Source organism: Meles meles, chromosome 3 (genome assembly GCF_922984935.1).
Source record: "Meles meles chromosome 3, mMelMel3.1 paternal haplotype, whole genome shotgun sequence".
NCBI lineage: Eukaryota > Metazoa > Chordata > Mammalia > Carnivora > Mustelidae > Meles > Meles meles.
The window spans coordinates 5118729-5134796 of NC_060068.1; the positions used below are offsets into that span (position 1 = coordinate 5118729).

The 16068-nt window shown below is 46.8% G+C and overlaps 1 protein-coding gene across 1 annotated transcript; it reads left to right on the forward strand.

Moving 5' to 3' along the window:
- Positions 1–2835: 2835 nt before the first annotated feature.
- LOC123938375 (protein FAM71C-like) lies at positions 2836–5319 on the forward strand. The gene is made up of 3 exons (XM_045999701.1): positions 2836–2991; positions 4476–4678; positions 4977–5319. The coding sequence occupies exons 1-3, from the start codon at positions 2836–2838 to the stop codon at positions 5317–5319; spliced, it is 702 nt and encodes a 233-aa protein (XP_045855657.1).
- Positions 5320–16068: the final 10749 nt, after the last annotated feature.

The window sequence follows — 16068 nt, forward strand, 5'->3', positions numbered from 1 at the left end:
ATATAGCGAAAGGAGATGGTATCAGTATCTCAAAGAAAAATCTTCACTCCTATATTCACTGAAGCATTATTCACAGTAGTTAGGATAGGACACAACCTAAGTGTTTGTCAATAAATGCATGGATAAAGGATATGTGGTGTTTACATGGGATGGAATATATCTGGACATGAAAAAGAAGACATTTGGGGCATCACTGCTGTACCTTGAGGGCATTATGCGAAATTAAATAACTGAGACAGAAAGATAAACCCTGCATGACATCATTTATATATGGAAGTCTAAAAAATCTGAATTTATAAAACAGAAAGTAGAATGGTGATTAACATGGGTGGCATGGGGGGTTAGGGAGACGTTAAAGGATATAAACTTGTAATGGGTAGTAAATAGGGAAAACTAATGCACTAGCATAAGGAAGGGAATCATAAAATATTAGAACCAAGACAAATAAAATAGAGAATGAAGAACAGAGAACATCAGGGAAGGGCCGGCTCCTAAGATATCATCCTGTCCACCCATGCTTGGTGTGCCTGGGAGCACGATCCAGGGAGGGTAGGGGACTGCAGTGAGGACAACTTCAGTCCTCACCAATAGCCACAGAGTCTGAAGAGCCCTCTCTGACAGAGGTAGCCTGAGCCTGGGCTAGTCCCAGCTTTGTACTAGGCATTCCTTGGTGAGAGGAGAAGCCACGCTCCTTGGACTTAGTGTGCATGGTCCCCTAGGAGTCCCTGTTTGTTCTACAGGGAGGATTGGCCCGGGGACTCCCCCACGGGTCTGCCGTGCTCTAGACCAGGCTGTGTGTGGGTAGATGGGACTCTGCTGTCCCCTGAAATAAAGTCGCTTCAAAGTAGGTCAGTGCATGCTCTATTCCTGGTTCTCCTGAGGGCTGTGGCCACAGACACTCACTTGAAGAATGCATGGAAATGATCAGCTGAAGAGCTTGTGGATTCAGACGGAGCAGGGCTAGGATCTCCTCCAGCAGTTCTCCAAATGCCTGCTTTCCACGAGGTCCACTCTGCTCAGTTTGTACAAGACACCAGAAAGACCCTAAAGTCATCCGAACACCGTATGTTTCTACCCTGTCTGGTTGTTCAAAAACACTGCTTAAATGCTGTGCCTGTTAGTTTTCTGGTTCTGTTCCTGAGAAGGCCTTAGCCCTACTTGACCCAGTCAGTCCCGGAGGGCTAACATCAGGGACCTGCTGCAGCTTTAGTGCACAGTGCTAGGAGATGCAAAGGAGCAGGGAACCGTGACAGGAGCGGGGACACCCTCGTGCCGCCTTTTCTGTGAACCCAAGAAGGCTCAGTTCGCGGTTCCTGCTCCCTCCAGCACCAAACCCTAGAAGCATTTATTGTACCCTCCACTTCTGCGCATGCGCTCTAACCTACCACACTCGCGAGGCGGTGACTGCACTTGCGCAGCTGCTGGCCCGCCCCTTAAAGGGGCATACCCTCTGTTGGAGGCTTTCGCGCAGGCGCTCCTTCCTTCAGGTCCCGCCCTCAAGCGGGCGGAGTTTGCCCCCCTCGCGCCGGGGTCCGCTCACGCGCTCTCCTCGCCGGCCCGCAGCGGGCTGCCCTTCCCTGCCGAGGCAGCGACTGCGTGTGCGCGTCGGTGGTGGGCGGCAGGTGTTTGTGCGGAGGGGCGGCTGCGGGGATGAGGGCATAGTGCTGTGTGACGGCTACAGCTCACAATGGCAGAGCTGAAGGGCGGCCTGTGCGGGGGCGGAGACGGGGCTTCCAGGGGACCGCGGGCCAAGAGCGTCTTCGGGGCAGGGCGGGGGCTCCCTGGCCGCTGGAGCGGCCCGTGCACCTGGGATCCCAGGGGTCAGGTCTGCTGCGGCCTGCCCGTGCCCACCCGGAGGCCAGGGGTCAGTCCTCAGTGGCCCCACGGACTGCGGGCGCAGGGAGGGGTGCCTGGGCAGGGGAATGATAGTGGGGTGGCCATGCCATGACCATGACCTAGACCAGGTGGGGTGTGACAGTCCGGTGGCCGCTCCAGGAATGTGACCTAGGCCAGGGTTAGGTGAGCCCGACCCGTGCTTCGTGGGAGAGCCCCAGGAGGAGACCCCTGGGGTGGGCTGGGGCAGAACCTCATCAGGACCCGGGTTCAGAGTGCAGATCCCCCAGGAGGCGAGGGCAGGAAGGCTGCAGGAGAGAGTCTTACCAGAGTAGGGACTCAGCTGGGGTCAGGGTGGGCTTGATCCTGATCCTGACCCTGACCCAGGAGGGAGAGGACAGTGGTTTAAGTGGACGTCAGCTGGGGTCGGGGTGGGGGTTGCTCCTAACCCTGACGCAGGATGGAGGGGACAGTTGTCTAAAAGGAAAGCCTTCCCGAGGGGGAGAAGTAATGAAAAGCTCAAATCAGGTGACTGTCTTTGTTTAGATAGAGGTGATGGCCACTCTTCTTGGATGCAGTGAATCCGCAGTGAAGGTCAGAGGCCTGGGCTAGGGAGAGTGAGAAAATGAAAGTTTGGGGTCTCTGAGGCCAGGCCTGTCCACAGGGTTGTAGAGGTTGTTCACTGCACAAGGCAGTGGCTGAGGAGTGAGGGTAAGGGTCCGCACGCCGGCCTGCGCTGTGGTTCCTGAGCTGTGCAGGTGTCTGGTGCTGGTCTCCCTCAGCCAAGGACAGGAGGCCTTCCTCCAGGTCCCACATGGGCACCCGGCCTACTGATGTGGGGGGCATATGTGCGCAGAGGACCCTGTGTCAAAGTCACACCGCGGCAGGATATGGGTGTTAACTCTGTGCCAGCTCGTTTGCGCCGGTGCTGGGGAAACAGCCCAAGTCACAGGGGCAAGAAAACCTCTGATCTCTCTGCAGGTCTCTTAGTGCAAGGGAGCCATGGACAGCGACAGGGAGTCAGCAGACCCCAGCACCCAGAGCTGCCCTGTGCTGCCCATGTTCCGCAGCTCTGTAGGGAAGCTGCACCAGCTGCTGGGCAAGGGAGAGTATGCGCTCCTGAAGGATGTCCCCACATTTGAGAGTGACTTCATACAGGTGAAGGGCTATGCCCCTCCTCCCCAATTCATGGTCTGGTCCCCCTCTCCTCCCCGATTCACAGTCTGGTCCCACTTCTCCCTGATTCATGGTGTCCCCTTCTCCCAGTTCTCCCTGATTCATGAATGCTCCCCCTCTTCCTCCCTTTCCTTCTTTTCTTCCCACAGCAGTACTGTAGAGCTCTTATGTTCTGAGTGTGATGATATCTTGAGTGACTTTGCAGGCGGGTAGAGGACAGTGACTGTTTTTTCACTTCATGACTTTTCCAGCATGTTTTACCAGTGTCACCCTTTGCCGCACGTGATGCCCTTATTGTCAGGCAGGTGTCGTCCTGTGTGTGTCCTTACTAAATGCTTAATAACTCTCGGAGGTCAGTCCGGTCATGGGTTGGACAGGTGAACTTGTGCCGTGAGGTCCTGCTGGTTGGGCTGTTTGCCATTGCTTTTCCTCCCTCAGGATGTTCTGTGGGAACCCGAGGTTCCAAGTCCTGCAACCATGTGTATGTGGTTCTCTCCAGGATCCAGCTCAGTCTGGTGTACATCCCCTGTGAGCCTCACAACAATCTACTTATGTCAGCAGCACGAAGACCCCCTTGTCCTGAGGAGCCGACGGAGCCCCAGGGAGTGATGTGACTTTCCAGGTCGTCAGACTTTCAGCTCAGGGAGTTTCTGCTCTACACAGCTTTCAGGATGGTGGTGTTGGCTGTGGCATCTGGTATGCCCTGGCCATGCAGCGTGAGCAACCACACCTGTAGGGGTGAGGCAGGGAAGAGGGTGCAAGGGGACAGGTACCATCTGACCCAGAGCTCCATGACCGCTCAGCTATCACTCGTGCTCAGCCTTGGCTGTTCCTTGAAGTCCCCATAAAAGCCTAGAGGACCCCGATGCCAGGTCCCTCCCCCAGGATTTGGGTGCCGTGACTGGGTTGTCTGGGCCGCGGAGCCCCCGGCTACCCAAAATATGAGGGCGGAATTCCAGCCAGTGAACGCACCCAGACTCAAGACATGGACTGTCCTGCTCGCTCCACCCTCGTTGAGTAAGTGACGACTTTTGGACTCCTTAGCTCTAAATTCTTCCTGAGTCTGCTAAGAACTTGGACGTTTGCTTAGGTAACCACGGCCCAATTTCCTGCCCTTTGCCTAGTAGTGTGTGTGTATGTGTTTTCTTAGTCATCCCCATGGCGTTCTCAGTAGCAGGGTTTCCCAGCCGGGATCATGTGTTGCACTTGACTTGTCCCACCTTTAATCCCTTTATGTTTTAGGGTTTCTTGCCTTGGTATTTTTGAGGTGGAAAGCTGATGTTGGTCTTAATACAATGTCTGTTTTGCGTGAGCCTGGTTGTCTGCACGGTGCATGGCTGGAACTCGGCCTGCTGAGTTTCGGCCACACACTTAGAGCTGCGCTAGCTGCTTCTCCAAGGAGTGGGGCCGAGGAAGACAGGAGAGAATGCACGGTCAAGCCACTGTCCTCTTTCTTCCAACACCAGGTCAACAGACGGGGAGAGGTGATCGACGTGCACAACACTGTGCACATGGTGACGGTTGGCGTGGCCTACACCGGCCAGCACCTGCCAGGGCCCGATGTCATGCTGCTGGCCCAGCCGGCCACACACTGTGTGGCCAGTGCCGGTGATGACTCTGACACCCAGAGAACAGACCTCAAGGCAGCAGAGAGCTTGGAACTGACCAGGCAAGTGCAGGAGTTTGAGTCCATCTATGCGGGATGTGTGCAGAGTGGGGAGTAGGGGGGGTCCTAGTAGGTGGTCAGGAGCTGGCCAGGTGTCCTATGAGGCCCAGCAGGCGAAGGGCTAGCTCCAAATTACAGCAGCATGTCTCAGAAATGTGGCTTTGGCAGGAGGGCTGACCCGGTTGGACAGGATTTGGCAGATCCTTTAGGAAATAATAGATTCTGATGGGGCCGGAAGACCACTTCCCTGTTCTTCCCCCTTTGTCCCAGCCTAATCCCCCACTTCTTTGCTGCCCAACAGGCTGCTTCCTTTGAAGTTTGTGAAGTTATCCATCTATAATCATGACAAAAAGCAATTCCAGCTGAAGCTTGCCACGGGCCGCTCTTTCTACCTGCAGCTGTGCCCTCCTTCCAGTTCGAAGGAAGATATGTTTGCCTTCTGGGAGGACCTGGTGGGCCTACTGAGGCCCCCCATGGAGGCGTACAGCGGGACCCAGGCCCAGCCTGCGGGTGACATGGTCTCCATGCCCGGGCTGGAGGTGGAGGACGGGAGGAGCCCATCTGTAAGCCTTTGTGTGGGCTCTGGGCAGTGGGGCCAGGGTGACTTGGAAGAGCAGCGAGGGCCCTTCCAGGTGGCTCTCTGAGACTCTCTGGGAGAAAGCACTGCCTTCATAGAGCTCAGGCCCCATTAGGCACCATGCATAGACCTTGCCCCACTGGAAAGTCCCAGTGCTTGTGAACACCTGTGGCCCCTCACATGCCGGCTCCTCTGATCTCATGGCCGATGTTGCAGTGCCCTCCACAGCACCTCCTCTGCCCAGTCCACCCTGGACTGGTTGCTACCACAGTCCAGGCCTGTGCATGTGTCGTGGGACACTGGCAAGCGTGTGGCAGCCCTTCCTTAGCTGGAGCCGCACATGGAGCTCTGTTCATGAGCAGCATGGCAGGTGTGCACAGCTTGTACTCTGTGTGAGAGTGTACACTGAGCACAGCTCGGCCAGCAGTCTCCCCCCACCCACCCCGGAATCTGCTGTGCAGAAATGCTAAGACCAGTGTGATAAACGGCCCTTTGAGGGGGCCCTCTGAATGGCGGGAGTGCCCTCTTGGCAGCACAACTGTGTCTGCACAGGATTCGAGTGACCATCGTGGGGGTGCTGTGAGGCCTCCCTGTGCCACAGCCTCCCTGTGGGCACAGCCCCCCTGCCCCCGTGGCCTCCCAGTGCTCCTGCCTCCCTGCATGCACCAGATTTGAGGACCTCACAGGTTCTCCCAGTCACAGCCCTGCAGTAGCTTAGCTTAGGTGACCATCCCTCCTCCCCTCACTGTCTTCTCCACTTCCCTGTTTCTCTTCTCGACACAGGCCATGGAGCTCCACAGACAAGGGGACCGAGATCAAGTCAACGGCAGTAGCCTTTCCGTGCTCAGCGATGTGTCCCTGGCTGCCTCCCTGGCCTACACGGGTGGGGAAGGAAACCGAGCGCAGGCCTCGTACTGTCTGCACAGGAACACGCCGTCTGTCCTTAGCCCAGCACCTCCAGGGACCGATCATGGGGTGGCCCCGGGGGAAGCAGGAACTCTGCAGGCTAGCATGAGGGGGGCCACAGTTGGGGGCACAGTCAGCAGGCCTGTTGGCAACACTGTGGACGGTTCAGACGCAGGACCCTCCGTTTGGGCCAATCCCAATGAAGGCAGCACAAGCAAACCAGGTGGACACCAGGCGCTCTCGCCGGTCCAGACCAAAGCCCCAAGGACGAGTAAAGACAAGGAGAGAATGCCCACCGAAAGGCTTTACTTTCTTAGCAGGATATGGGAAAACACATCATTCCTGAAGTCACAGGGAACCCTGTGGGGAGACAAAAGGGAGAATCAGGGCAGTCTCAAGGAGCCAGGGTGTGGTTCCCTGCTGCAGGAGTACATAAGCCTCAGCCTCACCCAGAAGGGGTCCAGGTGGGTGGTCCGACTTCCCTTACCTCCTGTTTAGAGAGAGCCATGTTTCCATTTTCAGAGGAGGGGAACACTATCTTCACCACCCCCACTGAGGACCGTGCCCTCCAGTAGAAGGGGTTGCACACTGTTTCACTCACCCTTCACACTTGCTGCAGACCATTGCACATGCTGAACCCTGAGTGGCGCAGGCAACGAGCAGGGCAGACAGAAAGGGGTGGTGTGAGCGTGATAGGGTTGGGCTCTGAGGACAGGGATGTGTTTGGCCCCTCAGGAAGGAAGCTGAAAGGCATGCTTCTTACCTGGTCGGTGCTGGTCCTGTATGCATACACCTGATCCTCACAACAAGAAGCAGTACTCCTATTGAGCTTGGTTTTGCAGAGGAAGGAGCTGCGGGCTCTGAGGCCAGGAGTGATTTGGACAAAGATACACTCACAGGTTACTGTACAGTGTCTTTCTTGCACCTGACCTGTGTTTTTCCTCAGCACTTGGGGATGATTCTGATCACTCATTTCAAAGGCAAAAATGTGTACTCGTAAAAAAAAAAAATCAAGACTTGTCGAAAAATTGGCAAACAATAGTACAGTTTCCATAGATTTCTCCTCCAGCTCCCTCTCATAGTAAATGTCAGACACGTAATAGTGACTCAGATAAACACTTGGATTGCAGTGGCATTTTGTTTCCAGGATCCCACACTGCATTTACTGGTTATTTCTTTGCAAAAACCTAGTTTCCCCTAGTTGTTTGCCACCCCATTTTTAACGTTCATAAGTGGATTTTGTCTGTACCCGTTATGCTTGTGGAATTTGCCTAATGAATTTATGTTTCCCTGATTGCCTCTGTCTCTATTAATTGGAATCCACTGTTAGGAAGAAGTATGCTTTCTCCCTCATTTATGTTTTTATTCCATTATTTATTTATGACATGGATATTTATTGTATGGGTTATAATCAGCTTTTCTTTTTGTGCTTTGATTATTCTAACTAAGATCAGTGCAAACTCCTTTATGTTGTCTGCTGAGTTGCTTTGACAAGCCCCATCTTTTCTTTGAGCATTTCTGGCACATCCAGATGTTCAAAAGTCATATTTTTCCCATTCCAGCTCTGTAATCAACTGCTTCCCCAGGGAGTCCCAGCTCTTTTTATTGGAAAATGGCATTTATGTAACTAAATGTTGTCACTCCGTGGTACTTGTTGTGACTAGGTTTGTTCTGTTTTGTTTTGCAGGTTATCTCAAAAATTGAGGAGGAGCTTGTCTAGGACGAGGTCAGATAGGGTGCCATAATCCAGGGGTTGGTTTCCTTGTCCCAACCCCTCTTGTGCAGCTTCTCCTGGTCTCCGAGGCAACACACGTTAGCCATTCATGGAACTCAAGGATATCAACTAGAATGGCTCTCAGATGTCAACACTATTCACTCACCCACTTCAAAGATAGGGAAACATAATTTTCTCAAAGTGGGTCAATTTATTCCTTTCTTGAAACAATTAAATGCCTAGTACATGCCCCGTGGTAATACCTGGTATATATGAACAGTTGGGCAGAGTGGGAGTACATGCCCAGATGCAGTCTCACAGTGTGGAGACCACTGGGGGAGTGCAGGACTCTCACAGCTCAGGGTAATTGGACAGGAAATGCAGGGGGAGGATCTGCTCAGGTAGTCATGGGACATGACCTACAGAGATGTAGGGCACAAAGGGACCTGTCCACACCTGTGCTTAGAATGGCCACTGCCCGAGTACCTATGGGAAAACTGGAATCAGAGAAACCCACTGGGACTCTGGCCATGTAGGGGAGAGATAGATGATAAAAGGCCTGAACAACAGGCACATAGAGGGGACATGAGCATAGACCCCAGAGAACATGTGAATGATTAAATGAGTAAGGGATGATCAAGAATATGAAATGACACATTTTCTCTCAGGCACGGAGATGGTGGTGCTGTTCATACATGTGGGGGGCATAAAGAAGGATGAGCAAATACAGTATTAGTTAACTAACTTGGCCTTTGTGTTTCAAGGTGTTCCAGTTTGATAAGACAGTATCTGATCATTCGTCATTTTCTTTTAAGATTTACGTATTTCTTTTAGAGCAAGCAGGGAAGGGCAGAGAAAGAGGGAGAGAGAGAACCCTAAGCAGATTCTCCACAGAGCATGGAACCTGACGGTTCTCTGATCTCATGACCCTGAGAGTAGGACCTGAGCTAAAACCAAGAGTTGGATGCTTAACCAATGGAACCACCCAGATACCCCTGATTCATTATTTTTTAAGTAAACAGTGACTTTGTGCCTACTGTGTGTCCGTTTCTTTGCTCTGGACAGGGTAGGGTGAGTGGGGAGTACAGCCTGGTGAACCAAAGCCATAGGGGGTGTGCAGTCTTTGTAGGGAGATGAGCTGTGTTAAGGGTAGAAAGACTGTAGCTTAGGGCAGAATATGAGCGATACTTTTCCAGTACCACAGCTTAAGGGAAAAGAGGGAACATCCCAGAGACAGTCACTGGTCGAGTTTGGCTGCAATGCAGCATGGCCATGAAGGAGATGGTAAGATTGTGAAATAGGTGGGTCCATATTGCCACACCTGTCAAATACCACACTTAGAAGTTTGTACTGGCTTGGGGGCCTTTTGGTTTTGTTTTTTTTGTGTGTGTGTTCATTTGTTTTTGGCAACAAATGATATGATCAGTAGGCTTTTGAACCAGAATCCATGAGTGAATTAAGTGAGGGTCAAAATTAAGAATCTCTTTTTCCTCATTGTCTGTGGGATACCTTCATGGTATCATCCTTATTCATTTCCAGGATCCTGAAATTGAGCTCTTCATATGGTTTTCTGTTCAGACCTTCAAGCTCTCCAAAATGCACAGACTGCATTACGAGTGTCTGAAAGTCAAAGTTTCAGTGAAACAGGCTCTTTCTAATAAATGATGAAGCCCACAGTAGGTCAGGTAGGAGCAGAGTGGAGGAGGGTAGTGGAGGAGGCTCTCATGCAGTCAGCAGAGTGTGCTGAGGACATCACTGGTACCCTAGCATCTGTGACCAGAGAGGCCATCTATAGCTGTGGAAGACCATTACAAGAGACTGGTCATAGGGAGCAAGCTACTTCCGGAGAGCTTCCTTTTTGCGTTGAATAAGAGGAGCTGTCTTGCAGTCAGCAGAGTGTGCTGAGGACATCACCAGTACCCTGGCATCTGTGGTCAAGGAGGCCATCTATAGCTGTGGAAGACCATTATAAGAGACTGGTCATGGGGAGCAAGCTACTTCTGGAGAGCCTCCTTTTTGCATTGAATAAATAAGACTTGCCTTTTCACAATAAAACACTATTGTTTCTTTCATTTACATGTTCTATGGAAATGACCTCAGAAGATTTTGTGACATCAGGTAAGCTGTAGCCTGAGACCCCAGCTTCCTTCCCAGCTCTGCTCACACCTTTGCTCAATGGAGCCAATGGGAGTGGTGCCTCTTGCCTTAAGCCCTGTCTGCCTTTGGTTCCTTGGGCTATCCTCAAAGTCATATTCTGTTGGCTGGGAGGCACTCCATTTCTCCATCCTCGTTCCCTTCTCTCTGAAGGTCAACCATCAGAGATGTTACATCCATTAGACTAAGGAGGGAATGGGACTTGTGTCCACTCGGGATATTCATGGGCGGGGGAGGAAGATAACAGCTATATCTTTCAGTAAGAAGAAAAATGACCATCTCAAGTGAGCAACTTCACATCCAGGTCAATACCCTGAGGAAACTCCTACTTGTGTTGCAGAAGAAAACTGAGAATTCTGGAACAAAGCACAGGAAATAGCTCCCATGTTCATCAAATGAAGAATTGATAAGTTAGAGTATATACGTACAGGGAGTTACTGCACCATATGGGCAGCTACGCACATTGGCAGGCATGAATCGCACTGTGGAATAAAAGAAACAAGTCAAAAGTGAGAATTTCATTTACAGAATGGCTTGAAAATGAGAGAAAACGAGATATGACTGCATATTTCATTGTTTCTCTTGAGAAAGTTATCTCTGTGGTGCAAAAGAGGCATCTTGGGAAATATACATGAGAGACCCAACAATGCTGGAAATCGTCCTGTTTCATAAATAAGGTTTTGGATAGACAAATACCTAATTTTCGAATTTAACCTTTCTGAAAGGATGATCCCTAAGTGATAATGGTTATCATTGCCTTAGAATATAAATGATTTATTTTAGCAGCCTTGGTTTTCATGTAGTTACAAAAGTAATATGTGTCAAAAATTAGACTGAAGGATAACTTTTAATGAGTATGGAATACAAATCAGTAACAAATCATTTTATTAGTTGGCAACATTTTTTTCTTTGTTATGATGCATAAAATAATATCTTTTGAACTGATAGTATTATCCTTCAAGTGAAATACTGATTTTTGCTTTAATCTATACATGTGTGATACGTATATATACTTTATTGCATATATGATATACTTTATGGTAAAGAATCTGTTGTCTGTCTTCCTACCTTCATCTGTGTACAGATACAGATACCTTTAATTTAGGACCATGGGGCTGGGAAAAATGAGGGATTGTGGCAGAGACTACTAGTTCACTACTCATTGTCCACTCTTACTTTCCGTACTAATGACCTTAATTTAATTGGGAACAACACCCTCCACCCCCACAATAGCCTTGGCTTATTACTACCTGAGGACAATTAGAGAAGGATGCATAATTTATTAATATTACTGGTAGATATACCACTTTGTTGAGATGAATCTCTTCATTTTCCATGACGTTTTGAAGTCATATTTTAATGACCTATATTAACTTTTTTTTTGAGATGTTACGATTTTTGATTTCCTTTTATTTGTCAGACACTGTGGCATTATATTCTGGTTAATGGAGTGATATGGGACTACAGATCTTGAATACATCCTATGGATAAAGCTGATTGTTGAGTTTTTATATGACCTGGATGGGTTCACCTGTAGGTCCTACCTGCCCCCTGTGAGTTTTGCTTTGCACATCAATGCGATTTTAAAATATTTCTGGTGTGGTTGTTGTCTATCCCACACAGGCATCCGTGTGGACGGTTTGGAGTCTCTGTGGCAGTTTAATGCACACTTTTGTCTTCAAAAATTTGGATATACTCTTTACTTTTAGATTCAGGCATCTGCAGCCTGGATTGGAGCCTAGTTTATATACAAATTCATGGGATTGCTTATGTGTCTCAGCTATGTCTGCAACATTTTTATGTTCCAAGGGGGTCTTTTCCTGGTCTTCTTACTAGTCATTGGGACTTAGTTACCTTGCTCTGATGGGCACTTCCCACAACTGTGTCTGTCTCCCTGAATGACAGACCAACAGGAATGCTTGTTTCCCATATGATGGGGATCAGAGAGTCTGTCGTTGAAGAGAAGTGTTCTGCTTGGATCCCATTTTATGTGCAGTGTGGGACTGGTGCTACAGGATCGCCTGGGCTCTGGGACAGAACAGAAAAAAGAGAGAAAGAATTTCCACCACGCACTGTGACCCGAAAAGTACTGTGTTTGACTTCTCGGTACAGAAGTACATAGCTTCTCTTAGACTTCTGTCTGTTAGTTGTCCATGTGAAGTTCTGGGCTTCAGGCTTCTTTTGAGTACAGGCTAAGAGAAACCAGAAGATTAAAATAATAAAAATAAAAACAAAAAATAATAATAAAAAGCAAATATGTTTGTTAGGTGGTACTTCAATACATATTTTCCTTAAGCATTTCATTGTGTATCTACAAAATAAATACAATTTATAAAACCAGTGTGACAATTTTATTGCCAATAAAGTTAACAGTCATTCCTTAATATTCCAGTAACTACTTAAATTTTCTTAATCATCTCATGGTATTTTCAGTAGGTTCATGGTAAATAAGATCAAAACTGGATCAGTGCCTTTTATTTAGCTTATATTTCACTTAATTTTATGGTAAAACATGTATTTGTAAATAATCTATGAAAAATGGAGAAAACTATATTCTGCTATTGCTTTGTGCAGTATTTTCTAAGTATCAGAATTTTGTGTAAATCTACAGTATCCTCACTGACTTTCATCTTTGTACTCTTACTGATTGATAGAGATTAGAATATTTGGCTGTAATCATAGATTTGTCTGTTTTCCCTTCCAGTTCCATCAGTTTTTAGTTTTTTTTTTTCCTGTTTCATTTTGTTTTACCTCCATGTATTTTGAAGCTTGTCTATTTGATGCATAAACATTAAGGATTGCTCTCTTTTTTGGGATAAATTTTTCCTTTGATGATTTAAAATGGCCTTGTTTTGTTTCCTAAATTCCACATATGAGTGAAATCATAGTAGTTGTCTTTCTCTGGCTAACTTATTTTGGTTTTCCTAATATTCTCTAGTTCCATCCATGTTCTTGCAAATGGCAGGATTTCATTCTTTTTTAATGACTGAGTAATATTCCACTTCTTTATCCATTCATTAGTTGATGGGCTCTTTGACTGTTGTAGATAATGCTGTCATAAAGGTCATTTTTTTATTCTTCGGTTAAATACCTAATAGTGTATTTCCTGTATCACAGGGTAGTTCTACTTTTAAATTTTTGATGAAACTCTGTACTTCTACAGTGGATGTACCAGGTTGCCTTTCCTCCAGCTGTTAAAGAAGTTTCCCCTTTGGAGAACATCTTTTAAAATTTCTTGTATTTCAGGTGTGATGAATTATTTTAGCATTTGTATGACAGAATAGATCTCTATATTTGCATCTGTTTGTGCTAAGTTTTGCTAGATCAAGAATTCCATATATATTTTTAAAAATTTAGTACTTTAAAGAAAATACTATTTTTCACTTGCACTATTTCCATTGAAATTTCACTCATATGGAATTTAGGAAACAAAATGAGCAAAGGGGAAAACTATTGAGACAAATTAGAAACCAGACTCTGAATTGTAGAGAACAAACTGATGGTTACCAGAGAGAAGGGGTGGTTGATGGGCTAAGTAGATAATGGGACTTAAGGAGTTGACTTGTGATGAGTATTGGGTGTTGCATGGAAGTGTTGAATCACTGTACGAAACACCTGAAACTAATAAAACATTGTATGTTGACTAACTGAATTTAAAGCAAGAATTGAAAAAAAAATAATGCTTTTTCCTTCAATTTAATTTAATAACACAAAATCCTATTACAGTATTAGTGGTTTCTAAATGTAACCATATACTTATCTTCACCTCTGTGTTCTATACTTTGATATGTTTTCATGTCACTGAATATTGTCCTTTATTTCATTCTGAAGAAATCCCTCAGCATTTCTTACAAGGCAGCATTTCTTACAAGTTCACCTAGCGGTGAACTTACCTCAACTTTTGTTCATGAAATTTTTTATTTGCCTTTTGTATCTAAAGGATAACTTTGCCAGACAGAGCAGTTTTGTCTCGAAATTGATTTCTTTCAACATTTTGAATATGCCATTCAATTTCAACCATTCAATTCAACTCTTGCCATTAGGCAACCTTTCAGTTCAACCCTTGCCATTAAGGTTTCTTCCAAGAAATCCACTGATAGCCTCAGGGGTTTCAATATATTTTTCTCTGGCTGCTTTTAGGATTTTTTTTCATTGATATTTGTCTGTTTCATCATTTTATGTCTTAGAGAAGGTTGTTTTGAATTGATATAATAAGATGGTCTATTAGTTTTGTGAACCTGGGTGTCCAATTGTCTTCACAAGTTTTATAAGCTCTCAGAAATAATACATATATTTTTAAAGATTTTATTTATTTATTTGACAGAGATCACATGTAGGCAGAGAGAGAGGGGGAAGTTCCCCCTCTCGGAATGCGAGTTCCATTCCAGGCTCAATCCAAGGACCCTGGGATCACCATCTGAGCTGAAGGCAGAGGCTTTAACCCACTGTGCCACCCAGGCACCCCACTAATACATATTTTTAAGTAAAACAAAATACAAAATAATACATATTTTTTAAAAATATTTATTTTATAAGTAGGCAGAGAGAGAGAGAGACAGGAGGAAGCAGGCTCCCTCCTGAGCAGAGAGCCCGATGTGGGACTCGATCCCAGGACCCTGAGATCATGACCTGAGCTGAAGGCAGAGCCCTTAACCCACTGAGCCACTGTGCCCCCCAAATAATAAATTTTTTTAATTAATTTATTTATTTTTATTTGCTTATTTACAGCATAACAGTGTTCATTGGTCTGGCATCACACCCAGTGCTCCATGCAGTACGTGCCCTCCCTATTACCCACCACCTGGTTCCTCAACCTCCCACCACACCCCACCCCCTCCCGCCGCCCCTTCATAACCCTCTGGTTGTTTTTCAGAGTCCACAGTCTCTCATGGTTCATCTCCCCTTCCAGTTTCCCTCAACTCCCTCTCCTCTCCATCTCCCCATGTCCTCCATGTTATTTGTTATGCTCCACAAATAAGTGAGACCATATGATACTTGACTCTCTCTGCTTGACTTATTTCGCTCAGCATAATTTCTTCCAGTCCTGTCCATGTTGCTACAAAAGTTGGGTATTCGTCCTTTCTGATGGAGGCATAATACTCCATTGTGTATATGGACCACATCTTCCTTATCCATTCATCCGTTGAAGGGCATCTTGGTTCTTTCCACAGTTTGGCGACCGTGGCCATTGCTGCAATAAACATTGGGGTACAGATGGCCCTTCTTTTCACTACATCTGTATCTTTGGGGTAAATACCCAGCAGTGCAATTGCAGGGTCATAGGGAAGCTCTATTTTTAATTTCTTCAGGAATCTCCACACTGTTCTCCAAAGTGGCTGCACTAACTTGCATTCCCACCAACAGTGTAAGAGGGTTCCCCTTTCTCCACATCCTCTCCAGCACACGTTGTTTCCTGTCTTGCTAATTTTGGCCATTCTAACTGGTGTTAGGTGGTATCTCAATGTTGTTTTAATTTGAATCTCCCTGATGGCTAGTGATGATGAACATTTTTTCATGTGTCTGATAGCCATTTGTATGTCTTCGATGGAGAAGTGTCTATTCATATCTTCTGCCCATTTTTTGATATGATTATCTGTTTTGTGTGTGTTGAGTTTGAGAAGTTCTTTGTAGATCCTGGATATCAACCTTTTGTCTGTACTGTCATTTGCAAATATCTTCTCCCATTCCGTGGGTTGCCTCTTTGTTTTGTTGACGGTTTCCTTTGCTGTGCAGAAGCTTTTGATCTTGATGAAGTCCCAAAAGTTCATTTTTGCTTTTGTTTCCTTGGCCTTTGGAGACTTATCTTGAAAGAAGTTGCTGTGGCTGATATCGAAGAGGTTACTGCCTATGTTCTCCTCTAGGATTCTGATAGATTCCTGTCTCACGTTGAGGTCTTTTATCCATTTCGAGTTTATCTTTGTGAATGGTGTAAGAGAATGGTCGAGTTTCATTCTTCTACATATCGCTGTCCAGTTTTCCCAGCACCATTTATTGAAGAGACTGTCTTTTTTCCATTGAATATTTTTTCCTGTTTTGTCGAAG

Excerpts from the sequence above, each read along its gene's own strand:
- LOC123938375 (XM_045999701.1), top strand. The coding sequence starts at position 2,836 with ATGGACAGCGACAGGGAGTCAGCAGACCCCAGCACCCAGAGCTGCCCT. Across the intron at positions 2,992-4,475 it reads TTGAGAGTGACTTCATACAG|GTCAACAGACGGGGAGAGGT; the intron begins GTGAAGGGCTAT and ends TTCCAACACCAG. Across the intron at positions 4,679-4,976 it reads GAGAGCTTGGAACTGACCAG|GCTGCTTCCTTTGAAGTTTG; the intron begins GCAAGTGCAGGA and ends GCTGCCCAACAG.